The 26,953-nt window shown below is 38.9% G+C and overlaps 3 protein-coding genes across 3 annotated transcripts in view; 1 reads left to right on the forward strand and 2 right to left on the reverse strand.

The window, feature by feature from the left end:
- The window catches only part of FAM185A (family with sequence similarity 185 member A), a 36,237-nt gene extending 32,020 nt beyond the window's left edge, over positions 1 to 4,217 (reverse strand). Inside the window, exon 1 of the mRNA XM_064702913.1 lies at positions 3,756 to 4,217. Within this exon, the coding sequence (XP_064558983.1) occupies positions 3,756 to 4,116 (361 nt within the window). The 5' untranslated portion in view covers positions 4,117 to 4,217. The remainder of the gene's footprint in view (positions 1 to 3,755) is intronic.
- A 4,141-nt stretch (positions 4,218 to 8,358) lies between these two features.
- Positions 8,359 to 26,953, forward strand: part of CCDC146 (coiled-coil domain containing 146) — a 61,697-nt gene continuing 43,102 nt past the window's right edge. The window contains exons 1-2 of the mRNA XM_064702914.1: positions 8,359 to 8,488; positions 11,282 to 11,715. Coding sequence (XP_064558984.1) covers positions 11,293 to 11,715 — 423 coding nt within the window. The 5' untranslated portion in view covers positions 8,359 to 8,488; positions 11,282 to 11,292. The remainder of the gene's footprint in view (positions 8,489 to 11,281; positions 11,716 to 26,953) is intronic.
- On the reverse strand, positions 18,510 to 24,315 carry FGL2 (fibrinogen like 2). Its single transcript, XM_064732956.1, has 2 exons — positions 23,577 to 24,315; positions 18,510 to 20,869 (listed from the first exon to the last, which is right to left on the reverse strand). The coding sequence occupies exons 1-2, from the start codon at positions 24,313 to 24,315 to the stop codon at positions 20,163 to 20,165; spliced, it is 1,446 nt and encodes a 481-aa protein (XP_064589026.1). The 3' UTR covers positions 18,510 to 20,162.

Here is a 26,953-nt window from a genome sequence, read left to right on the forward strand (position 1 = left end):
AAACCACAAAGAATGCATGAAGATCTTTGGGGTGTAAAAGACTTGTATCAGAAATTAAGGTATTTAGGAAAACTGAAACACTGGTAACAGAATGTAGGCAGAGGTACCCCAGGGTATTTAAGCACCCCAGTTATTAAGCTGCCTTAAGCTATAATACTTGAAATAGAGTGGATAATTATTTCTTTTCCGATGACTCAGCTGCCCTAGAATTATCTCAAATTATGGTTATGCAAGCCCTCAGTACAATTTACTTTTGCATACTCATGCAGTCAATGTACAGTAACCAGAAATCAAAGGGCTGGTTTCAGGTTTAATTAACACATGCCAAAATAAATAAGCTTGATTAAACAGAAATTCCTTGACATCTGCCATCAGTGAAGGTTAGATGCATCACAGAAGATTACCAGATCATTTATGGTATTGAAATCCTATACAGCTCAAAAACAGACACAAAGACAAACAGAGGATCTTCTGGTACTTGTCCTACTAAGCTGCTGAGAGGTTGCCTTTGGTTTGAAATGCACATTAAAGCTCAGCATCTTCCACACATGCTCTTCCTTCAGGCTCTAAGGAGCTTTAGATAACTTGCAGCTTCCTGGATAAGCTCCAAGACAAATTGTGAAAGCTGTTATGAAATGCCTTAACTTCCAAAGTGAAGAAAACAAGAAAACACTGAAAAGAGATTCCCATCAACCTCTCAACTTCCTGCAGCTGAGAGAGCTCAGGCAGAACCACCTGAGCAGAACAGAGCTACCATCTTCCTCACACATCCAAGGAAAGGCAGAGAAAAGCCACAGTGTTTGCACAGCAACAACAGATCCTTTCTGGTTTGAGATGTGTTTTTACAATGGATAAGATCTTTTGTTTATGCAATGAAATTTAATGGATAATTCTTTTCTAAATAAATAATCGGAGTTACTCAAGCACAAACTAATACTCAGAAAATAAAAAAAAAAAAACCAAACTAGAGCTGAAAGGACACTTTAAAGTAGAAACTCAATGCAAGCAAAAATTCTAGTTCACTGAGTAGAAACTTAAAACACCCAAACCCCATACCTTTACATTTTTGTAAATATATCTCTAGATGCACGTGGATGGCAACACAAACAATAGTAACATCCTGCTAATTATGGGGTAACAAAGAGACATTTATGGAAAGACATTACAATCCACAGATTGTCCAGGGAACCTGAATTGCACGAGCTTACCACAAACCCAAGTGGAACAGCTTAGAAACCTACAAAAAAAGAACACCTCTTTCAAGAAGAAAGCCCTAAGACTGTCTGCAGTGCTGGCTGACATTCAGAATATAGTAAGAATCTTAAAGACAGGACAAAAACAAAATTATTGTCTTGTAGCAATCAGGATTGACTATCAAGACTTTCAGGAAGATTCCTCACATTGAAACCCTTTATGAAGGCTGAAATTCTTCACCTCTTAACACAACAAATTCTGCACCTTGAGAATAACCAGCTCTGGAGTGACTTGTAACAGTCACTCAGAGCTCCTGGAGAAACTGAAATAGTAAAGGACTACAGTGCCCAGACACACCTGAGGACTGAAGGGTAATAAGTGAGACACTGGGTTTGTTTGAGTCTCAGTAATTATGGGATGGACTCTGTGAATGTGCTACAGACAAGCCAAGGTAATCTTTGTGCTTGTCATGCAAGGGAAGGAAAAAAAATAAAAAGAGCTGTAAGATAGCAACTGAAAATTCTCAGGTAAGAGTCAAGGCTACAAGACTCTTGGAGAAGACAGTCCAGCTAGAGTTCAATGAATAAAGAGGTAACAGCTGATCTGTTTAAGAGAACCAACTTGGATTTTCAAAAGTCTTTAACAATATCCTTAGTTCCATATTGTCTTTCAGCTATAAGCTGTGCACCAAATTCAACAGCACAAGAAGCTGGAAATCAGCACAAATAGCAAGCTTGAAATCTTATATCAATGGCACCAAATTATTCAGACTAGTCAAAAACTCACTGACAAATTGCAGGAGGACCTTGGAATACCACATACTAAAATGATAAAGTAGCAGGAAATTAATTTGTGGGACTGATAAGAGTTTACTAAGAAGCTTTCACCCTGAAACTGTTTCCATGTGTAAAGGGACACTCAGCACAGAGATGCACTGAAGGGTTGAGCTGTATCAGGCTCTGAAAATCCTGTGATGAAACTAGAGGATTTGGCAGCTGTTGACAGCTGCTTGACAGCTTAGCTGACAGCTAAGAGAATGCTTAGATGAAATCTAATTTACATTTGCTCTGTTCTTACCCTTCCCTGAGCATCTGTTTGTGACCAGAGGCAGGGCAGTGGCTGCTGGAGTCATGGCAGGAATCAGCACAGCCATTCTGACAGAGCAAAGCACACTGAGGGCAGCAAGGGTGAGATTATATGTACAAATATTCTGTATTTAATTACAGAATATTTGTGCATATATTTGTTGCTAGGAAACAAAACAGACCCTAAGTTGTGATAAACATATTTAAGAAACACCCCTTCAGTTATAAACAGTGTTTAAAAAGAATTAAATTATAGGGATGAGTAAGACTGGAAAATGTGAGAATGATGTGATGTCAAACCCATAGGACTTCTCCATTTTTGAATTATATACAGTTCAGGTCCTTCTAAAACAAAACTAGAAAAAAAAAAGCACATTGCAGAATTTTCCCTAAGACACAGGGTGGGAAAAAAGTAAAGTAAGATAAAAGGTGCAGAATGTCTTTGCTATATGTAATGTCATATTCTATAAAAGTCATAGATTACATGAATGAAGTGTAAGTAGAGTGGAATTATTCATCATTTCTCATATCACAACTGCAGCAGGGCATTAAATAAAATAATGCAGCAGTCTTCAATAACTTTAAGAAAGCAACAGATGAGGTGCATTGTACATCAAAAGTTTTTCCAGCAGGATGAAACATTCTGTACAGTATAGAAAATTGCTCAAATGCATAGGAAAAAACCAAAACCACATTACTGACTGAACACAGATCTCTGAGTTTGTACTCCCTAAACTCAGGGCCACTGCCAGAACTTCACTGACAGCTCAGCAGAGATGTTTCCTGGCGTCAGCCACTACAGCTGCTCTCCCAAACCGTGTTCCATACAAGGAACCCTGCACAGATTATAGCCCTGTGCCCAAAAAGATAATGCAAAGCTTGTACTGGACAAGGGAGCCCTTCTTTATTTCATCGGCACCGTTACCTCCCGGGCTCTTTTGATCCTGCGGAGACCCACTCCACACACAAACCCTGCCGGAGCTGCCGGATGCTGCAGGCCTGCCGGAGCAGCCCAGGAGAGCAGGAATGCCCAGGATGGTGCTGGATGCCACAGCCCAGCCGGAGCAGCCCAGGAGAGCAGGGATGCCCGGGATGCTGCCCCGGGCCGGGTCTCTCTGGAGCAGCCCAGGAGGGCAGGGATGCCCGGGATGCTGCCCCGGGCCGGGTCTCTCTGGAGCAGCCCCAGGAGGGCAGGGATGCCCAGGATGCTGCCCCGGGGTCTCCCTGGAGCAGCCGCTGCCAAGCACAGATGTCAGCGAGCGCTCCGAGTGCCCCTGACCAGCTCAGGTTCCAGCACAAACCACTCTTACCGAAAGGGCCACCGACAAACCGCGTACCCCAACAGCCAGGAGGTGCCGGAGCTCAGGACACACAGCGGGGCGTTCGGAACCAGCCAGGGCGCGATGCCGATTCCCAACGCCGCCTTCCAGCCCAGCCCAGCTGCCGGTGGGACCCCCGCGCTCTCCCGGCCCTCACCGAACATCACCGGCGTCCGGATGTCCACGGCGGTCTTGCTGTCCACGCCGTCCGCCACGATCGCCACCTGCCCCAGCGCCTCGTCGTGCTCCACCCGCACCGGGTCCCGCTCCCGCTCGGGGCTGCCGCCGCTTACGGCCACCAGCACCCGGTCCGCGCCCGGGCAGCGCTGCGGGTCCAGCGGGCGGACGCTCACCTGGCACGGCAGCCGCACCCGCAGCCGCCCCCGCGGGCTCACCGACAGCGCCCACTCCCGCGGCGGGCCGGGGCCGCTGCGACCGCGGCGGGGCACGGGCGGCGCCCACTGCCCGCCCGCCGCTCGCACAGCCAGGGCCGCCCAGCGCGGGGGCAGCGCCCTCATTGCCGCCGGCACGGCGAGAGCGCCCGAGAGCCGCGTCAGGAGCACCCGGGACCGGACCTGACGGGACCGGACCTGACGGGGCGAGGCCGCTCCCGGCGGGCGGCCGTGACCCCCGGCCGGTCACGTGGCGGGGCTGCACGCGGGGAGCGGCACCGGCACGGCCGGTAAACAGGCGGTGGCTTCGCCGCGGAGCCTTCTGGGAGTCGTAGTTCTAGAGCGCGCGGAAGGAACTACAGCCGTGCCCACGGGCCTATCGGAGAGCGGGGAGGGCGGGGCATTGCCGAGAGCTTGCTGTTATTGGGCGGCGGGGCGGACACCGCAACCAATCAGAAGCGAGAGCGGCTGAGGTGGGCGGGAGGCGGGGCGCCGGTCGCCATAGTGACGGGGACGCCGGTCGGCCGGGCTGGGCCGGGAGGGAACCAGGGGAACCGGGACCGGGGCGGGGACCGGGGCCAAGAGAGGCAAAGGAGCGGCTCCGACGTCGAGGCGGGAAGTAAGTCAAGCGGCGCCGCCACAGCCTTGTTTGAGCAGTCCCTGAGGGTCAGGAGCGCGACCCCCGGGCGAGCCCGTGCCGTGAGGAGCGGGGGTCCCGCGGGCAGCCCGGCCCTCAGGGCACCTCAGCTACAGCCGGCCTGCCTGTGCTGAAATGTCCCCGGCCAGCCGGTATAGAAACAGTTTGGCAGATGTGTTGGAAAAACACAGTTATTTGTTGTTGGTTTTTTGAAGGGATAGCCCAAAGCACCAGAATCGCTCTCTGTCAGTCAGTCTTGGTCAATATGTTAGGTGTTGTACTGCTTTGTAGCAGTTCTGAAGCCAAGCAAATAAATGTTTTCCTGAGGTCTCCACAAATAAGCCATAAGACAATTGTCCTTACAGGGTTTACAAATAAGTAGGGAACCACTTAAGTGAATTTAAAAGACTCTTCCGGACTTCATACCCCACATTATCATCACATAACAATTTAAAAAAATGAGGTGGGGCATGTGGGCAATAGATGATGTACAGTCAGGGGCTGAATTCTAGTAATAGTTGTTGTTTACTGCCAGTAATGAGAGAGAAAAATGCACAGAAAGCTGCATTGTCTTAGCAAGATTGCAACACAAGTAATAACGAAATCTGGGCCTGTTACTTAATTCCTGTCTCCTTTTTGCATTCCATGTGTTTCTTTTTCATAAATAACCATGCAAGTGTGATACTTAGTCATCAAATACTTTCATCTCATTAGCTCTATTTCTATTTCTGTCACTGTCTGGCTTTGATTATTTATGAATCTGAAATGACATCTCAGTGTCCAAGAGGAAAGACAATTGCCCTATTTTTCTGGTCCATTGGTAATTTTCACTGTGGAAAGTTTAATGAAGATTCACATTCATGTGTTAAGTTATTGCATTGGTTTACATTACTCAGTCTCAAAAAATCATTAGGCTAAACACAAAGAGGGCTAGCCTGTTTCATGATAGTCTAGTATACAAAAATTGAATTCTAGAAAGCCAAAAAAGTATCAAAAATATATTGGGACATGATGGAGCCTGGAAGGTTGGGTGTTGTTGTTTTTTTTTTCCCCCCAAGTTTTCAGAAATAGTGGATTGGGGAAAAAAATCTGCAAAATTCTCACCCTTGAGACCAATACCAAATTTGGATGTCAGATTGTTGGTCAGGGGGAAAGCTGTTCCAGATGTGTACCGAGTGTGTTGCAATGTGCTCTAACTCCGCTAGATGCCAGCCAGCTCAGCAAATAACTCCGATAACTCCGTGCTCCGACTGCTGCGGGGGAATCCGGCCCCGGCAAGCTGGGGCTCGCTGCTGATCCCCTTTCTGCCTGGGTCAGTGCTCCTGATCCTGGCTCCCTCCTCCTCGGAAACCACAGTGCTGCTTTCCCACAGCCCCCCTTTCCTCCAGGAGCTTGGCATTTGCTGCTCCTCGCACAGGCAGAGCTTTATCAGTGCCCACAATCCACAGTAAACTGGGCTCTGCGTCACCTTTAATGCTGTCAGGCTTTGCATGGTTGAGAAGTTAGTTCAAGAAACCATTCCAAGATGTTTAAGCCTCAGTTATGTTTATATTTCATTGTTGCTGCTGTTTCTCATTAGATACAGCCTAAGCATGCATGGTTAAAAATACTGAACAAAACACAAACTACAAAATACAGAAAGATTAAAAGTAATTGCTAGGAAGAAGCTCTTTCTCCATACATATGAAACCTCATGTGTTTAATGTTTTACTTGTCTTCTACATCTTTTTCCTATCTTGATTCTGTTTAACTTTCATGCTTTTGTTTGGATCAGCTGTATAGCATGTAGCAGACTCCAACAGTGAAAGAATATTTATTTAATATTTATTCATTCATTTATTTACTTACTTTTTTCCCTCTTTCATTTTTTGACTTGTCATTTGCAGGAAAATAAAACTAATCAAATCAAATTTATAAATGAAGATATAATTAGAACTCCACTTTTGATAGCTGCATGATTTCTTAGTGAATTACAATCCTTATTTGCCATTTTATTGGTGTTGTATGCCAAAGAATATTCAGTATTTCATGCAAAAGATCAAAAAAACCTAGAATTCACAGAAGTTCTATAAAGTGATTTAAAATAGATTTTTAAGCCAAATTATTATCAGATGCACTTTTAGGCTAAAGTGAAAGAGAGATTTCAAGGAAAGAGGAATTATTTGCAGGGGAGACTGTAGAAGGATTACATTTTTCTAACTTTTGTGTTCATCACAGAATAATCACAAACTGCTGCAGGTATCCAGAGGGTATAAACTTAGTCTTCCTGGGCAGGATTAATTTTACCCATTTGCTATAATTGTAATGAAGAAATAATGTGACTTCACTTCTTAGGAAAATAGGGCCACCTGTATTTGTATTTTTGGGGTTTTTAGTGGTGCATTTCTGAACTGCTTCCTTGAATCTTCTTAGTTCTTAAGGTCTAGAGTTCAGTAGCTAGGCAAATTATGTTTTGTTTGTTTCCTCCTCTGTACTTTAGCATTGCAAAGCACACAATGGTTTGGATTTCAGGGATTTTCTTGTTTGTCACACTACCAGAAGTTTCCTGAGGAAAGTAAGTTCCTCATGGAAACCATGTGAAATGGAAGTGACAAATCTTACCATTCAAATTCTCCTTATCTTAGCCATATCTAATTAGAAGTCCAGCAGATAAAGTCTGTGTGTGGCTCAGGGTGGTTCTATCCCAAATAGCAGAGACTTAAAAACAAGGGAAAACAGCAGAACTTATGAAGGAAATTGTTGAGCAGTTTAGGTAGAAATTGTTATCAGTTTATGGTGCGCTCTCATTTCCCCAAAGTGGTGAGGTTGTACAGTCTAATCAAACAATCCATGCTGATTCACATGCCTTTGATAATATCCTATTGTACATGATGCAGTTTTAGATTCAAGTATTGTTTAATATTGTTTAGCATTGTTGGCATGGTTTTGTTGTTGAGACTCACATCCATTCATGCTGAAGCACAGACTCTGCCCAGTTAAAACAAAAGGTCTTCTACTTTAACATTAGGGAAAAAGCATTAAAAATCATTTTAAGGGATGGAAAGAGGATCACTGTGCGATAGAATAAATCTGTGGTGCTCCTGTTATTAATATTACCTGTAGGTCTCATCCCTTCTCTTTGAAGAGGATATGGTAGAACTGCAAAAGTTTTGGAGAAGGATAAGGACAGTGGAAGGCAGAGAAAGGCTTTCATGCCAGTGACAGCAGGTGGATTGGCTGCTTCAGCCTAGAAAAAGGGTTGTCAAATGATGATTCAACGTTAGAAATAAACCTAGTGGCATAGAAAAGTTGTGATTATTCAGTGACTCATCCAGTAAAAGAACTAGGTGACATCAAGGAGCCAGATGCAACAAGAAGCGCTGGTTACTCACGTCATGCCAAGGTAAATGAAAATCTCCATTCCCCTGGATTTTACCAGTACTGAAAGTTTGGAGTGAGTTCAAGGAGAAAGGGCATGGGTTCATAGAAGCATCACCACACCATGAGTGGTGGGTACTTCTCTCCCTCCCCAGGCATCCATTGTAGGCTGGAATTGTGCAGAGATGTAGGGGGATAGAATATAAGAAAATAAAGATAGTGTAGAAAGCAATCTTATCCTTGAGGAATTGCAGCTGGGCCAATTATCAAAGATTAGGAGCAGGCCTGACTTTAACAGGCACAGCTGTATCCAATGAGAAGAAAATGCTATAAAAGAGTGAGATGACTGTTGAGAAGGGACTTGGGGTCATTTGGTTGCTTTGTGGAGAAGAAAAAGGCAGTGCCCTGAGGAGCTGTCCACAAGAAACACCAAGAAGGCATGGAGCTTTGTGATAGGAGACAGCAGTGTGGAACCCCTGCAATAAGATGACAACACAGAGATAGGTGATTCACCTTCATATGTGGACCTGAATCTCTTTATGCTCAGAATAAAATTTTACTGCTTTTTGCATCTGTCCCTCTGAATATAACAAATGCAGCTGAGTGTCACCTACCTAAATTCTGCACTGATTTGTGTATGAACGTTGCTGTTTGCTAGAGAGAGACAGAAGTAAAGAAGCTGAAGTTAGTTTGGGGAATCTGAGTTTAGACTTCTCTTATTACTACTATTATTATTGCTGCCCTGAAGCTGTTTCACAAGACAGTTCTCAGCCTGATTTGACCCAGGTTCCAAAACAACCTTGTAATTCCTGTTCTCTGCAATTCTGTGTCTTGGATCAAGGCTGTGATATTGTTTGCAGTTCTCCAGTTTGAAAACATTCTTACTTGTCGGGCTATTCCGTGAAGATAGAAATCATGACAACTTTCAGTCCTATTTCAATTAGACATTTTATTTACCAGATACTGCAAAGACACAAATTTTCCACTTTGCTTTTTGAAGTTTATAGATCTAATTTTATATAAGCTGAATTATATATTTAGTAATGTAGCAGGTCATGGAAGACTGCTAAACTTATTTAATGCCCCATAAACCTGCATGTTTATGTCTGCTCTTTCTTAAAACCACATGGAGACAAGGGCTTGTCACCCTAGCTGAGGCTTTTCTAATGTTTTTTTTCTGTCTCAGATTTCTATAGTTGTGTCTTAACACTATAAACTTTTCAGATTCAGAAGATTTTTTTTTTTATTCTCTCCCTGCCCAGCAAACTGGAGAGGACTCTTTTGTACTGCTGTTTTGGGAAGAGGAATATTTTTGACTGATGTCAACTGTATGTTTCACATACAAGCACTGATGAATATGCCTGCACCCAGGAAACTCTCACATTTTGGCATTGTTCTAGTAAGAGTTTTTGCCACAGTGCTTTTCCCTCTGCCTAAATTCTAAGTTGAGAGGAACAAATAAAGTAACAGTAGCCATAAACACAAAATGCATTTGCTCAAATATTCAGCAGCTCTTTAGGGATGAAAAATCACTTGCTATTTATAAATGTGTGTACATGTTTATGTACAGTAACTCAGAGTTTATTTCTTGGCCTCTATGATGTTTACAGTTATTTCACAATGTTTTGACTTGTCCAGGAGGGATCATGAAATTGCTTTTTTTTTCCATAAGCCAATACAGACACTGAAAGCTCTGTAAAAGTCAAAATGTTCCTGAAGGAATTCCAAACAATGCTGAAGAAAGTAATAAACTTGCCAGTTTAACTTTCACTACCATTATAGATAAGTGACCTTTCAAAAGGTGAATACAAAAGACCCAACACTTTTGTATCCATTTTCCCACCACAATTATAAAAGCAATTATACTTTTCTTAACTGTCAGTTTTCTGGCTGTGCAATGCCAAATTGCACTGTCTGTTTCATTGAAAAGATCTGGTGTATATTATAGAAGTAGTCTCAAAATTTCTTCTTAATTTTATTACAGTTTTAATTTTGGTTGTCCTTGATTTATAGTGAGATTCAAAGAGAGCACTCTTTTTTTAAAAGAGGAAGGTCTCCCACATATTATGTGAAATGCTAAATAATGTCAAGACTGCCTAATTTGAAGAGGATTCTGCAACTTTGGCAGCTGATATGGGTTTTATTGTGATGTGGTTCCATAGCAGAATACAATATCCTCTTCAAAATAGCTAATGTAGGAAGACCTTCTGGTGTCAGGTGAACATTTGCAAAAGTCAATTATCTTTCTCCCAGAATTTTGCACTAAAATACTGTGATACTGATCTGTCCCTTCCTGTCATCTCAAACAACTTCAGTGAACATGTGAAGGAATTCTTGAACTCCTCCATCTCCACTTGGAACTGTTCCTTGCTCTACAAGTGCCCCATGCCTCCCCTATCTCACTATGTCATGGCAAGTTTTCTGTGTGCCTCACAAGTCCCTCTTCCCCTCCCTTCCCTCTGGAAGATGTTTATTGCCTCTGGTGGATCACCCTATGTCTCTTTTCGCTTTCTCCTGAGATATTTTTGTCACCTTTTATGTCTCTTAATGTAAAAAGTTGGTATTTTAAAACTCTTTGGATATACAAAACAAGCTGTTATGCCAGAAGATGGGTTTTGCAGATATTAACTCACATTTGATGTAATGATGAAACCTACCTGATGGACATTGCTGATGTATCAGGGTACCAGGGGCATTGTATCCCCTTGTATTCCACTTCCCATTTCCCTCACCCACCTTGGCATTTTCACACATCCCAAAGAGTTCTGCTGATTGAAGCTTAGGAACATAATTCTCAAGTGCTGGACCAAGATAGTAAACACAAAGGGAAATTATAGAAACTTTATGGCATTGTCCAATCTTGCTGAGAAGTAAGTACAGAATGTCCTTATCTAACTGTTTCTAATAGAAGTATCTTAGAGATTTCTATTCCTATATGACAGATATTAATATGGGATTTTTCTATAATGTAAATATAGCAAAATTGTTTTCCATCAACACTGCTTGTTCCAACCTTCTTTAATTTCTCTGTCTGTGCATTTATTAAAAGGCTGTGTTACCTAACTGGAATAAAACCTTTCTTCAGGATAGTTTAAAAATACTCAAGAGTATGATAGAATGATAGAAGTCTTTCATGAAGTTGTAAGTGTAGAGTTATCTAATCTCATTGTGACTTCTATGGTTTGAATGTGGGTCTGACATGTTTATGTAGTGGTTTTTACACTACGCATTTATCTTTCACAGTCAGATACATCCCTGGATCTAATGAACTGTATTGGTGTTTTTGTTGCTTTCTAGACCTTTAAACAATGAGTCAGGCTGATGAAGGAAGTGCCGCTGACCCAGAGCTGGCACCTGAGAATGAGTCACCTACCGGTGAGGTGGCTGCAGCAGCGCCCAGCGAGGAGGAGCAGGGACCCACCGGCCTGACAGCAGAGGAGGAGCAGGAGGGACCCACCGGCCTGACAGCAGAGGAGGAGCAGGGACCCACCGGCCTGACAGCAGAGGAGGAGCAGGAGGGACCCACCGGCCCAAAGGCAGAGGAGCAGGAGGGACCCACCGGCCTGACAACAGAGGAGGAGCAGGGACCGTCCGGCCTAAGAGCAGAGGAAGAGGAGGGACCCACCGGCCTAAAGGCCGAGGAGCAAGAGGGACCCACTGGCCTGACAACAGAGGAGGAGCAGGCACCCGCTGACCTAACAGCATGTCCTGCATTTCAGTGTTTAGATGAGGTACCACATGCCCCAGATTTCTCTATCTGTAGCAGTACAAAGTAATTTATTTTGAGGTGTATCTTTTGCTGTTAATAATTGAAGGCTGTTACCACAGGCTATCTATATCGTCCCCATTTCTTTGACTTTTTTCTAAGTGATAAGAAAATTTTGTGAAGCAGTATCATATTCTTGCTCGGGATGCTGTGCTTGATAGAGAATCATGTTATTTTTTTACAGTGATCATGGCCTTAAGGGAAATGAGAATACAGAGATCTTGGTTTTGGTCTTGTAGTATTCTATCTGTAGAGGTAATTGCATTGTGTTTTTTTAAAAGGCTCCATAGCTGCAGGAAAATCACAGGTAAGTGGCTCCTAAGGCACTATGATAGGATGATGGTGATAGAAGAAACCTTTTGGAGCTCAGTTTCTTTTGTGATTTTTTTATGTTAAGGAGTCTTTTGAAATACTAGAAGTATATAAAAATTTTACATATAAAATATATATCAAATGGAATCCTTATATATGTAAGGCCAGAAGAGTTATTAAGAGAAAATCTAAACCAAATTTGCCACTGAAGTAGATTCTCTGCAGATATTTTTCTAATTTATTCTTAAATCTTTAATTGCTGGAGATAGCTCTTTGTATATCCTTTTCCAGTATGTCATCATTGCCAGGGTTTTATAAAAAGTTTTCTCTATATCCCAGTTTAAGTTTCCTTTGTAGTGAACAATGAAGCTTTCTTCTTGTCTTTCCCACATTAAAAAGGGAGACCTGCCAATTTCTGCCCTTTTTATTATAAAAATGTATATCTCTATCTTGTATCCTTATCAGGCTTTGTTCATGCTTCATAGTTTTCTTGAAGTTCTTACCTAAAGTTGCTTTACCTTGGACTCTTTCCATCTTGGATCTGTCAGATCAGTTTGCTACCCTGGCTCTCACTCTCTGCCTACAATCTAAGGAGAAAGGACATGGCAAGGATTTGTAGTGAAGGGAAAAATAGGACTGGACCTTTCCTATCCTGCTATTAGATCATACTGGACATAGTTTGAAGCTGCTGTTTTCAGTCCAGTGCCAGTGTATGGGGAGCCCACAGCTTCCAGGATTGTTGCAGCACAAACCCCCTTTATTCTCAGTCCAAGGCAGCAGCAGAAGTGCCCCCATGCCTCTTCTAAACTGTATTCTGCATTTTTGCTTTGTTTTCCTTATTTTTAATCAAGGTGAAAACTAATTTTTCTAGACTTCATCTAGAAGATTATTAGATTATTTGCTTGATTTTTTTTCTCAAAAAATCTTTCCAAAGAGGTTAGTCTGCATATCAAATTTAAAGCTAACTTGTTTAACACTGGTAACACTGTAAGCCATTAATGGCAAATACAGGAAAAACTTAGTATTTAGAGTTGTTCCCAACTCAGGAAAAAACATGCAGTGGAAAAATAAAGTAAGAAATTTGCATAATATTTCATAAATGAGGTCTTCTGGTCATTTGGTCAATTTCTAGAAGAGAGCTATGACTCATTTATTTTACCACAGTTTTTAACAGTTTGCACTTGTACTTTGCTTGTGAGTTTGGCTTTTCATCACTTATTCACATTTCTTCTCTTCCACTGACGTATTTGTTTTCTTTTGCTGAACTTTATACATAATTCAGGGATAAATATATGGCTTTGGTCACCACAGAGGTTTCTTGCATTGATGCTGGATTCAACTACTTGGTATAGCTTTCAGGATTTTTCCACAGAAGAAGAGTTGTATCATATTATCTCAGTTTCACTGGCTGGTCCTTTATGCCTGCACAGCATGTACTTATCAGAAGAGACACCTTTTGTTATAATAAGATTCCTTTAAAAACAGATATATGCCCTCTTCCCATCAAACCTGTCTTGTTTTTCTCATGCAAGCAGCAGATACTCAAACGTACAAAGAGCAAGAATTAAAACATGTACACTATCTCTCCTTTCTTTTTAGTAAGACATTAATAGTAACATTGTTTAGCTTTGTGGGTTAGGTAGAAATAGTAAAAACTTGACAGAGTTCAAAAAAAAGCCACCTAATTAATCATGACTTCTTTTCACCAAGTGTTTTTATTTATTACTAAGCAGCTACCTGTTCTGCAGAATAGTGCACTTGTGAATGGAAAGCTTTGCTGTTCTTCAGATCCAGTGAGTGGCACCTTGTTTGGAAGGTACCACAATAATCCCTTCCTGCTAACAGACATCAGCCATTTATTTGCTAAATCTAAACATGCAGAAGAATAAACTTCTTTGGGAGATTTTCCTGACTGGTCTATTGTAAACTGCTGCACTCTATATCCTATAAAATCATCAGTGTCCCCTATCTGATACCAGCACCAAATCTTTCATTTGTGCGGGTTTTTTTGGTGGAAATTGTCACTATTATGCTACATTTCTTCATCTCTGATGTCCAAGTGTCATATTGCCACCAAGAAGCAGAAAGAACCTTTCATGAATATTTTTCATTACTATTTTGAAGCTCAAACTCCTGACTGCCAAAAGCGGTTGAACTGCTAATAAAGATGCTAGCCAAAATCTCAGTTCTAGTGGAAACACAGAGCAAAATCTCAATCAGAATCTCAAGAAATTAACTGTATGACAAAGAATTCTCAAGCAAATTGTGTTTCTGATTATCTGATGCTGATTCATGTCTATCTGCTATCTGTAAGAGCTTTAATGTCAAAGAATGATGCATGTGTTTGAATGTTGTTTGAGGGGAGAAAGGTGCTTCACATTTTTCCCCTTTTTCTCATTTGTGCTGCAGGAAAGAAGAGTAAGTCACATAAAGGTTGGCTACAACTTTCAAATATAAATACCAAGAATCAATATTTCATATAATTCTTCAGTGACATAGACACATCTAACAATGCCCTTCTAGAAATTAGAGTTGTTTTCAATTTCTTTTGGTAACAAACTGGCATTTAATTCTCTCCTAACTTAGGTTAAATGGTGAGTGTAAACAAGTTTCCTTTAAATAAGAAGTTTCTTTATCTTTAAATGAAAATTTCCCTAGAAAAGGTACCTAAAAGATAGAACTTTTTTTTTTACATAATCACCATTTTAATTTCTGTCCCCATACACATTCTGTAATGTGCTTTCTGCTGTTATAAAGTGTGATCATCACTATATTTTTGCATGGTAACTATAGCAGTGCATAATTTGTTTTAGTACTCACCACATATGTATGTGCTCTATTAAAGATATAAAAATCTTGACACAGGTTAGTATGTTGAAAGCAAACAATATTTTTAAACTTGAGCTGATCCTGGCACACTCCACATGACAAGCCTCAAAGGCTCCTGGCCCAACAAAAAATCATATAAATATGTTGGCATAGACAGCTGAGACAGATGTCTCCACCTCCATGCACAGGAATCTGACTGCTAATTAAATAAACCTTTTGGGAAGTCAGCTAGGGCTGATTATGTTTCTGTAAGCTGGAGTATGGTTTTTTGCAACAGCTTCCAGCAAGTAGGAAATAATTTGTATTGTGGATGTTAAAGCAAATTGTTGTTGCAACAGGAGTTGACTGTTCCTAAGAAAGCTGTAGAGGAATTGAGTGGATTTACAAGTGCTTTCAAACAGCAGGAATGGGAACAGAGCTGGTATAACCTGCTCATTCTACAGAGAGGTTTTTCTTACCAATAGCAGGTGATACTGAGAGGAAACAAGGCCAGGAAGTGGTTGGCTGTGTTTGAACTATCACAAAGCAGATGGTATTTCTGTTCATTTCTGAAAAGCCTGTTTGAAAGTATTTATGATGTCTTGGTTTTTTATGCTGTTATAAAGTTAAGTGTGCAGATTTCATAGCATACAGAGGAACTAGAGCTCTGCAGTGTGAGACTGTGGGAAGGAATAACCTTTAACTGTAACATCCTCTTGCATTTTGGCCTTTTCTCAGCTGTTTCTGATACTCATGAAACTTGACAGCTATATTGCTATATTGTTTTCCAAAGCTATCTCTTCCTGTTTTCTCACCTAAAATGTGTATTTGAGACAAGGCAAATTTGCACTAAAAACTGGGTCTGCCTGGGATTTTATGTCAGCACAACCATGTGATGAGGAAGCCAGAGCAATGTGACCGATCGTACTTTCAGCAGAAACTTCACTGGTGGAGAATCATCTGTTACACACACGAGGTTGCTTTAAGGGTTAAAAAGGAGATTCCTGATTTACTTATTCCAAGCACCTGTGTCCAAATACTCCTGAATGAACAGAGCCTTAAATATCTGCATGAGAAAGAATCCTTGTATTTGGATTTAGCATATGGAGGTTAAACTGCAGAGTGAGGTGGAGAGGCTTTTGTATTCTGTCTGAAGAAAGGCATGAGGATTTCTGTTTCTCAAAGTGCTTCCTGCTTTTCCATAAAAATCATTCACTCCATGTAATTGCTTAAAAGTGTGTAAAGCCAACTATTATTTTGTACAGTGTAATTTTAAGTGATGGCATACTACTCCTGCTGAAATGTATTCTTAATTAAACTTCCAGTTTGTCTTGATTATATAAACATAATCAGGTAATTTGGGTTCTTTTTTCCTATTATTATTTTCCAAATGGATTACTCCTTTAATTAAGATAAGAAAAAGCTGATGACTGAGGACTTAGAAAATAGCATTGCTTTCATAATTTCCATGTTCTCATGACTTGTGTGAAGGTTGGACTTGACATACCATCTTAAAATTTTGTTCTGTTTCTGGTTACTATTGAGTGTGACAACCAAATTAACTTCTGGCAGAATAACTATAACTCCATAAAAGTTTAATTAAAGCAGTGAATGAAAGAGATCAATTCATTGTGGGAGATGTTTGTATCTAGCAGCACCTGTAGATGGTATTGCTTAGCCATTTTTTTTAAAACTTATGTCAATGTCTTCAGGCCTATGTGTACCATTTTTACCTTTTTATCCTGAAAGAAAAAGAACACAAAAATCTAAAAATATTTTAATATATTTAAATCACCTTTCTTTTTAGGCCAGTATTTAATTATATTTTTTTTTTTCTCTGTGAAAATTCAAGCTGCATTCTTCCTGCTTTGGTTTTTCCATGGCATGTAAATCATAGAAGCTAGGTAAATTTGGCACTTTTGTTTGATTTTGATTTCATTTTTCAGTAGGGGTCTGGGTAGGGATTGGCAACCATTTTAAGTTCTTTTCTGAATAAACACATAAAAGTAATTTTTTTCCCTCACCAATTTGTCAAGCTACATATTGTTCTCAACTCACTCCAAGTTTGACTGCAGTCTTTCCCAATAAACACAATTAAGGAAACAGGTATTTGCATTTAAAAGGGAAGGAAAAAGCACCAGTGCTTTCAGACCTTCTTTGAATTTCTTCTCTGGTTTGTTTGGTTTTTTTTTTCCCTTTGGTTTTGGTTTGGTTTTGTTTAAGAAATGTATAGGAAGCCAAGACATTGCAGTCTGCTTGGCTGATCACACTGAACACATGGGCTTGTGCCTTTATATTTTGGAAACAAGCCATAGGAATTTTGCTAGCAAACCCACTATTAGTAATTTTTTTCCTCTAAAATTCACTGTTTAAATATTATCAGGATTAAAACCACAAGTATCTTCATATGCTAATCAGTGTTATATAGAATGTTTTCCATAGACTGAAAGATATGTTTTGAATTATTAAGCCTTAGGCAGAGATCAAGGGCTTTGTCTTTGTACAAAAAATTGCATGATTGAATTTGGGGTATGTATTTATATTTGTATACACAGCCTTTAATGATTCTTGTCTGTGATCTGAAAGGTCAAAACATTGGTTTGCCTCTCCTGTTTCATGTTAAAGATAGAGGTTGTGTAAATTCTTCATTGGGAAATTACTTTTTCCTCTTCCAAAATATGAACAGTTACAAAAAATATCTGAGTTTTCAGCCCTTGGTATTGTCTGGCAGCTGAAGGATCATTAAACAGATCTCTAAGGAACTGCCATTACTAGCAAGTACTCTCTTGGCATGTCACATAGTAATCTCTGTTGGTTATTGGCAGTTTTCTTACTGCTTCAATTTTTACAGAAAATCAATAAAATTATTTATGAGAATTTTTAGTAGTCCTTATGTACATCCATGACAGTCATACAGCTTTAACAGTAGGACATTCTTATTTTATTACACCAAGCAAAACAAATAATGTTTGCAACAAGGAGATGGAGTTACACTTTGTAAAACTAGTGCATATTGACAGAGATTCAGCTACAACAGTTCCAGGCAGGTCATAATCAGATGTCTGTAACAGCATTACACTTTCTTTTTCTCTTTTTTTTTTTTGCTTTTTGTTTTTAAAGACATGAGACAAAGCTTTTGAAGGTGATTTTAGTTACATTTACTTATTCTGTTAACATTTCTGTGTTTTACAAAGTTTCCTTTAAACAAGATTTAAAAAGGACAGTTTCTCTTCTTACAACTTAGTAGTAAAAAAGACATTTTCAAGTGGAATCTTGTAGATACCATAAGTCACACTTAGCTAGTTATCATATAATGAATAGGAACAAATTGTGCATTTCATGCAAAATGATTAAATGTAATCATATGCAATTAGATATTTACTCTTCTAACCAACACTTCATCAGTTGCTTTTTTGTTTTGTTTAGACAACTATTTTTTATCCCAAAATAAATACTCTATAGCTTCAAAACATATTGTCAAGCAAAGATGATACATCTTGCAGTTAAAACTTTTCATTGCTCTTTAGAATTGAAATATAATAAACCAAATTATATTTGAACTATCCTTCAAAGTATTTACTTCTTTAAAATATATATTAATATTTTACAATTTAGCTATTGCCAGTGTTCTTCATTTGCATTACTTATAGCCATAATACCTTTGTTGTAATCTTTAAAAAAAGTAGAGATAATATTTATAAAGTATTAGGTCAGATGTATACTTGTGTTCTTTTTTTTCATGTCTCTTTTAATCTAAAAAGCTATGCCAACAATGACCACACTTAGCTGCTAAAGATATAGAGTTTTGGTGTAGGTTTTCTGCATCTCAGGATTGGTGTAAGCAAGATAGTAGAATACCCTCTTGCTAAGATAAGTGACACCTCCACTCAATGTTGGTCACTATCTTTATAGAGACATGGTCTAAATATGTGCAGTCAAACTTGTGCTCACAGTCTACAATGTGATATTTAATAGCAGTATCTCTAAATTGAAATTCCTGCACTATTTGACAATTTCATTTTTTTTTTTTTATATTTTAGAAAAAAATCTTCGATCATATATTCTCTTTTTTGCTTAGAACTGACAGTATATTTTTATGTTTCTGTGGCTACAAAACGTGTAGTCTAAAAAAGGGGAGAAGAGTATTTTCTTATGTTACAAAATATTTATAATTCTTAGTTTCATTAGAATCTAATGATTCGTAGATTGAGAATTATTTGAATGAGAGCTTGAGTCTCTACAAGAGCATCTTGTAACATTTGACTTACCTAAAGGATTCAGGAGAAAGCAAAATGGCACTGGAAACTCTTTGCATGTATTTAGAGGCATTGATGGAAAGAATGTGGATTCTTATTGATGTGTCTTCCTTCCTCCTGTCTGCCTGCCTGCATAAATGTGCAATAAGCTACATAATGTCTCCTTTCTCCTACAAATGACAAATACGACCTTGAGCTTGAATGGAGGAGCCAAAAAGAGCAAGAATGTTGTTGTTCAGTACATACTCTCTCCATGTGTAGATGGCTTAGTGTGGACTTGGCAGTTCTGTGTTAACAGTTGGACTCAATGATCTTAAATGTCTTTTCCAAACTTAATTATTCTATGATTTTATAATTATTTCCTCTGCTTTTATTTAATTCTTCTACCAACTTTGATAAACCTTTGATAAAGGGATGAAATTTGAGGAATCATCTTCGTTTTTTGTTTTCTTCAAAGCCTTTTTTTGTGACTTTGGGCAAACCATGTGGCCCTCTGTTTTCTAGTTCTTTAAAAATAATAATTTTTAGTACTTTTCTTAATTTATATTGATGTTGCTGTGGAATACCTTTGAAGTTACAAAGGATAGATGATGGAAAAAGACTGTTTTACAGAAACTAGGTTTTTTACAAAGGGTTGACAAATTTATATTAGTTACATCTCTGAATTATTTTCAGGTTAAAATGTAGGTATTCATTCAGACACAACTTGTGGAAGACAATATAAAAGTTTTAAATCATAAAATGTGGTATATCACAGTCAGTAAAAGCACCAAAAGCAATGTTTAGAATATTTACATAACAAAACCAAGACCTAACTGGTGTTAAGTTTTAGCAATAACTATCAGATATTTTAATGCTGGTTTTAATGCATTATATGGGTCAAACCATCTCTAAAAAGATTATGTGGAAGTATGTTGTTTTGTCTAGAACAATCTTTTGCCAAACATAACTGAATACTTGATTTCTGAGTATAATACTGAGTAAGTACAATTTTGAGTGCAATCCAATGCAAACTAGTTAAGAGGAATGTGTAGAATTACTGCACAAAACTTTTGGGTCTGATCATGATCTTTACTGATTTAAAGGGTTGCCTATATCCAGTGGGAGTATCATCAGAAATACCATGCCACGTGCCCCAGAAAATGCCATTGCGAACGCCTTTGTACTTCTTGTGGTAGTACTTGCCGTTGAGATTGGCTGACAAGCAGGCATCAAACCACCAGCCAGAGCTGTAGTAGGCACCACAGTTTCCCGAGGGATACCTGTCATTGTCCCTGTCTGGGGTTGTGAAGAACTTTTGGTCGTGGTTGTAGTGCCGGCTGTAGTGGAGGGCGTCTCCGGCGGTGCCGCTGTAGCCGTGCACGCTCAGGCGGTACTTGAGGTACTCGTTGGCCACGTAGAAGTGCTCGTATTTGGCGTATTCTCTGATCCCATTGAAATCTTCCAGATCAATCCTCAGTTGCATTTCCTGGCTCCTTGTCAGGAGGTGAATTTTGTCATTGCCTAGCCAGAACTCCCTGCTGAGGTTTCCAAAGCCATGTTTGTAGTCACTCCAGGTTCTGTTGAAGTTAGTGCTGCCATCCTGACGCCGCTGCAGCACTGTCCAGCCGCCTCCTTGTGTTTGCATGTCACAGTAAACTTCAAAGCTCCCGTTTCTGGCATCAGGGCTAATCCTGTAGATTCCATTACTCCTTCTCCCTGCTGTGTAATGGTCAGCACAGTCTCTCTGCATTATTTGTATAACTGGTGAAAGAACAAGTAGTGTTAGAATGAACATAATTTCAATTTAAAAATATAACAAATTTTTACCCAGACTGATATGGCATACAGAACTTGCATTGGAGAGGCTTTTACATCACAAATAGTGTTGCAACAATTTCAGTTCTAGGGAAAAATATCTTTTCCATCAGATTTACTGTATAACAGATGTCATCTAGGATCTCTGCATCAGATAGCTGACTAAAAAAACCCAGCTAGACTACATTTTTTAAGCAAAATGCCTAATATAAGGGCATTTTGATTATTTGCTTTCATTTTGTCCCTTTCTCTACTCTATCCTTTTATTATCTCATGTAAATTCAACCTGATTTCTTTAATTCATATTTCTAATACTTTGTATTTACACACTTGCTGCCTTTTGTATTTAAATGTATAGCTTCACAACCTGCCTAAAATTTCCAGCTGCATCTGGCAGTATGTCAGAGAAAGAGCTTTGTCCATATGGGAATGATGTTAACCTGGCTATTGTTAAGTAAACATAATTTGATAGAGAACATAACGTCATTAGGAAGGCTTTGTGTGTTAATGTTGACTGTACTTTAGGAAGCAGGAAAAAAGTAATAAAATCGTTACATCTGTTGTAATTGTGAGTCCTAGAAAGGTGAAGGTGATGGTGCTTTCCTGTGTATGTGGCATTGCTGGCTTTACAGAAAAGAACAATGTCAGCATTCACTGCTAACGGTTCCTTTTCCCCACCAATGGGTGATGTGTTTTATTCAGAAGAAAAATACCCCAGGTTTTTTCCCCAGAGTGAAAATCCATTTTTGATCCACAATGTCATCCATTAATTTAATTCTGTTCAAGAGCATGGTATTAGGATTCCGTGTTCTTAAGAGATACGGAGAGCTCTCAGAAGTTCTCAGTTAAGAGTCAAAACCATAGTGTTCATTCCTATTGCAGATTTGAATGTATGGGCATTTTCATGTTCAGATTCTGTTGTAATTTTTTCCTAGAAAATTTGAGCAAATTACTTCTTGAAAGGGAGAAGTGATCTCAGGCTGCAGCAGGGAGCAAGACTCAGGACCTCTTGTTTGCCAGAAAACTGGACATTTATGAAACCACAAAGTATAGGAGTCAAAGGCTTTAAAGCCTAATCTAAATCCATGATAAATTCTCATTTATTTCACTGAACTTTGTGCAAAATCTTTGGTAGACTAAATTTCAGAGCAGTTATTAACAGAGAATATACATTTCAGATAAAATACTTCTATAATGCAATTCAACTCCTATTTAAATAAAGTTTTACTATTACTTTCAGTGGATGCAGGAATGGCTCCTGAATAGGAAAAAGTTGTAGCTGTTTTCCTTGCCAGCTTTCATAATGAATATATTGCTGCTGCAAATGTTTTTAGTGTCTTGTTGAAAAATATAAGGAATATCTACATAATCATGTGCCCTGAACACTATCCAGCAATTCAGTAAATGTGAGGAATATCAAAAAGTAATTTAGTCTGTTATTTTATCTGAGTACTGTATTTGAATGTGATTTATTATTCGTTATTAATGTAACAAAAATTACTCATTATTGTTGTGAATGCTTGGTATCTGAACATAATTTATTTGTAGCGATTTTTATCTGATTACTAATATAGTAAGAGCATTACCTTTATTATTGCTACTTATTTCCTCTTTTCAAAGAACACTTTCAAGAATTTCAGCTGTACATACACATCTATCCATTTCCAATATGTGTAGATATAATTTTTTTTAAGCTTGGATGCTAAGCAAGACACTTAAAGATTGTAATGCAGCCTCCTCTTTCTCTGTTTTGTCTCTCGAGAGCTTTATCTTCTTATGTTTGATATCAAAGTGGTAGAATACACTGACAATCTATGGAGCATTTCTTGTTTTCAAGGATTCCTATATGTAATATAAAAACTTTATGACTTTAAGAAAACCCCTCAATCTTGACTTAATAAGAGCAAACATTAGAAAGAGAGCATTGGTTCTATTCCTTTGTTAGGATAATTAAATGGCAAAAGAAAAAGGTGGATTTTTTCAGTGCTAACACCTGTTTTCTCTTTTATGCTCCTTATATATTAAATTAATGCACAGAGTTTAGTGTTAAAGTGATGGTACATATGTTACCCAGTCGAGAAGTGCTGTTAGTAAGCTTTTTTTAGCTGAGCCTTACAGGTGTTTGCTGTGATGAAAAGAAAATTATTATCCATTAAAAATGATGCATTTTGCTAGATACACTTCATACCTGGCACCCCTTTTCAGAGTATCTGCAGTTTTGTAGTGAGAAAAAATAAAAGGCGGTTTTCTAAGCCACACCTAGAGAAAATTTAACCCTTTGCATCCAAGGAGAAAATGTGTTGGTCACTGATGTTTCATGTCTCTAATGAAGGGTAATATGGTGTAAAATAAGGTTAATTTTTCATGTTTATTTGTTAAATTGCAAAAAAAATTTGTCCTTTAAAATTTAATGTTTCCAGTCCCTAAATGAAGTCCAACTCTAGGAGGGACTGAACACCTGCAGCTCTCAGTAACCCTCTAGTGGCTGCTGAAATGTTTTACAGGAGTATAAATACACACTTAAAGAGCAGGTACTTGTGAACTTAATAACACAGCCATTTGGGTAAAATATATTTTAAGTTGTTTATCCAGCACTAGTGAAATGTGAAACACTGAAAGCTTATACAGCAGTAAGAATTAACAGATTACATACCAGGTTTTGCTTGCATTGCTGGGCACTTAGAAGAACATTTGTTATCCAGGTTATTCACAGCAAATGTCAAATTTGCAACTTTGCTGTCAACATAATGTTCCACATTGTTCATGTTTATGAGGCTCAGCTTCTCTAAACGACCCTGCAGTGTCTGAATCTGGCTCTTTGCATTTTTTAAGCTGGTTGCCATTCTGTTAACTTTGCTTTGCAGTTCCTGTACTCTGTTATCTTGGCTTTCGCTGTTTTCTGCAGTGTTGGGTAGCAGGAATTCATTACTTCTGTCTCTTTCCTGGTTGTCATCTGCTTGCAGCTTGCAATCTTGGCAGCATTTTTTCAGCTTGTTTACTGATTCTTTAAGGGTCTGTACTTCTTTGAGAGTCTTCTCAAGCAGTTTGAATTCTGTGGGTATCTGGATGGTCATCGGAGGCAAATTTATCTGATAAGGACAATCCTCTCCTTCATCACATTTCCGATTAGCTTTGAGCTTTATGGGACAAGTTTCAGTAAGTTTTGCTTCTTTAGCATTCTCTTCTTCTTCTAAAATAACTGCAAAAACATTTGTCAAAGCAAGGAAAGTTGACTTCAGCAAGACTATGTAAATGAGGAGCTTCATCTTCACTGACAAACTAGCAGAATGAGGAAGTATGCACAAGTGGAACAACTTTATAAGGGCAGCTCGAAGCCTGTGAGTTATCAGACAGCCTACACTGTTCTCAGAAATGGGTGGGAATGCTTGCATCACGAGTGATTAATAGCAGAGCAAAGTTAGGTAGTGCTTGCAAGAGTAGCACATTTCAGTGAGTATTTCTGACTCAGAGCTGGTGTATGTAAGCCAGATGATGAAATGCATGTGTACTGGTAAATTATGCAGTTTAATTTAATTCCTTATTGTATAAGGATTTTCTTTTTTTGGGAAAAAAAAAGCAGGTAGAGAAAGTGAAAACCAGCCTTTTTCCCAGTTTGAGGTTTATCACAGCAATAGCTTTACTGACAGTCCCCTTTTCCCTATTTTTTTTAACTTAATAGATATAGTCATACAAATTATTTAAAACCCCAAACATGTTGAAACACAGGTAAAGTTTTGGTTCCAAACATTTTTCAGTACAGAGTCACAATTTCAGGAGGATGAACAGCACTTTCTTCTTAATATTTCACCTAGCCCATCTTAAAATAGTTATCTGAAATATTCATAATCTCTATGGCACATCACAGTTAAAATTCACTATTATCTGATTTGGGGTACTTCTTATTGAGTCTTTTTAAATGAAGGGAAGTGAACTTAAGATAGTTTCCCCTTTTATGTATCAGATCCTACTTGTTAGACTAATTGTACAGGAAACCCAAAGAAAATCCTGATGTTCTGATTAATGTCCCAAATTCTAAATCTACAGTGAGGCAGAGACCTAGGAAGGAACTCTCTTCTGTTTGAGGTATTGCTTTTCTTTTTATTGTGCCTCATATCAATTTTCAGAGTTAATCATATATTTTACATGACTGATTCCAAGTGAAGTACTTCTCCAGGTGACAATTGCCATTTGCATTCTACAGCCACCTTTGCCATTCTCATGTGATACCTGTGCAATTTTAATGATCTATGTAATGTTCCTTGTACCTCAAAACAAGGCTACATGGGTATGTCTTTAAGCATTCACAGCTCAGTCAGGAGTCAAATAACTTGCATAATTAAAGGGTATTTACACCAGTTCTTGTTTAATTAGTCCAGCCTGAACCGTTTCTTTCCCTAAACACTATTTGAAATTACTCATACACAGATTAAACATTAAGCAGACATTAGTCACACTTATAATCCTCAAGTTCCTGATCTCTGTAATGTTACTAGCTACTATTCACACCACATGCTTATATTGATAGTACAGGAAGGAGGCTTGGTCAAAAAACCCTTCTTGTTTAACCCCTGCAACAATGCCTTCGGATTCCTGCACAGCACAAAAGTTGAGGCACTTTCCTGTGAGATGGGTTTTGAATGTATCTTTCTTGTATTCTAAATGAGCATCCCAGAACCTGCCATGATGATTTCAGTTATGTGACAAAACTCTGTCTCCCCCTGTCAGATGATAATAGTTCCCCAGCAATGAGGTAAAAACCACTCCCTGCCATTCAGGTGTAAGATACTGACAACACCTTGGTTTTATTAAAACTGAAATGTTTGTAAAAGACAAAATTTATTATTTTAATTTGCAAGTAAAATTTTAAAATTTTTAATTTGATGCGAATTTTCCATTGTATCAGTCTAAAATCAGGTATTTTTGAAGCCTTGTTCTTGTGTATGGCTGCTACTGTCAAATGGAGAAAAGCTATCCCAGCCTCTTTGGAGGGGCTTTAGAAATAGAATTCTTAAATCCTTGTTATTTGGGAAGCCACATTCCTCCCCCACACTCTTGTTTGTTCAGTTTACAATTATCTCTGCTATCTGCTTTGTGACTTTGAACTGGAAAAACTGTTCTGTATCTGCAAAATGAATAATAATTATCCTTGATTGACCACATTCTATGATTTGCCTTGAAATATTTAAATGTATAACAAATATTGTTGTAATTTGTGATTGCTGTGCTACATTGAAAGCCTAAACTATCTTTAGAACTTTGTAACACCTAGAAGGGCAAAATTTTTTGCCCATACTGAATGTAAAAATAAAATTCAGATAAGGTGAAGAATCTCAGCTTTTCAGACATCTCTGTCCTGAGACATCTATTCCTTAGTCCCATATCTATCTTCCTTTTGGGATATTTACTTCCTCCTTTGGATGATACTTCAGTAATCTTGAGTTGTTCTGTTATCCTCCTGATTTTATTCTTGGTCTGATGTTCTGCTCCTAAGCTGTCCCCAGGGTGCCTGGAGTCCAGAAGATCCATTTCTCCTCCAGTCTGTATGCTTCTCCTGCCTGGAGCACCCTTGTAATTGAGTTCTGGCTTTTCTTCCAGGGATTTCTGTCAGGGATTGGCCATTCCCAACAATCTGTCACATCTCTTTTCTTTCTTCAGGAACCCAAAATAGTATGACACAGCCTTTTTCATGTTTCGTGTCTCCTATCCTTCTTGGAATAAATGAAGCAAAGTTTCAAATCTGAGTTTTTCAGCAAAGAAGGAGGACACTGAGTAATCTTAAGCTGTAAGATGCTGATGCAGTTTAACTAATGGCTGAAATATTGGACCAAATTTCAACTAAGACCTGCTGTTTGTTTATAAACAAAGTTTCTTCCCAGATGGAGTCGATCTAGAATGTTCTGCATAATACAAAAAACTTTAAGTTAAGCAATCACAACCCCCAAAAGTCAATGTTTTTCAACTGTGAAAGGATCTAACTGAATAACAGCTGATGACTGTAACTGAGTCTTTTCTGCTAAGGTCTTTGCTTTG

Source organism: Zonotrichia leucophrys, chromosome 1A (assembly GCF_028769735.1).
Source record: "Zonotrichia leucophrys gambelii isolate GWCS_2022_RI chromosome 1A, RI_Zleu_2.0, whole genome shotgun sequence".
NCBI lineage: Eukaryota > Metazoa > Chordata > Aves > Passeriformes > Passerellidae > Zonotrichia > Zonotrichia leucophrys.

Excerpts from the sequence above, each read along its gene's own strand:
- FGL2 (XM_064732956.1), bottom strand. The coding sequence starts at position 24,315 with ATGCAAGCATTCCCACCCATTTCTGAGAACAGTGTAGGCTGTCTGATA. Across the intron at positions 20,870-23,576 it reads AGCAATGCAAGCAAAACCTG|TTATACAAATAATGCAGAGA; the intron begins GTATGTAATCTG and ends TTCTTTCACCAG.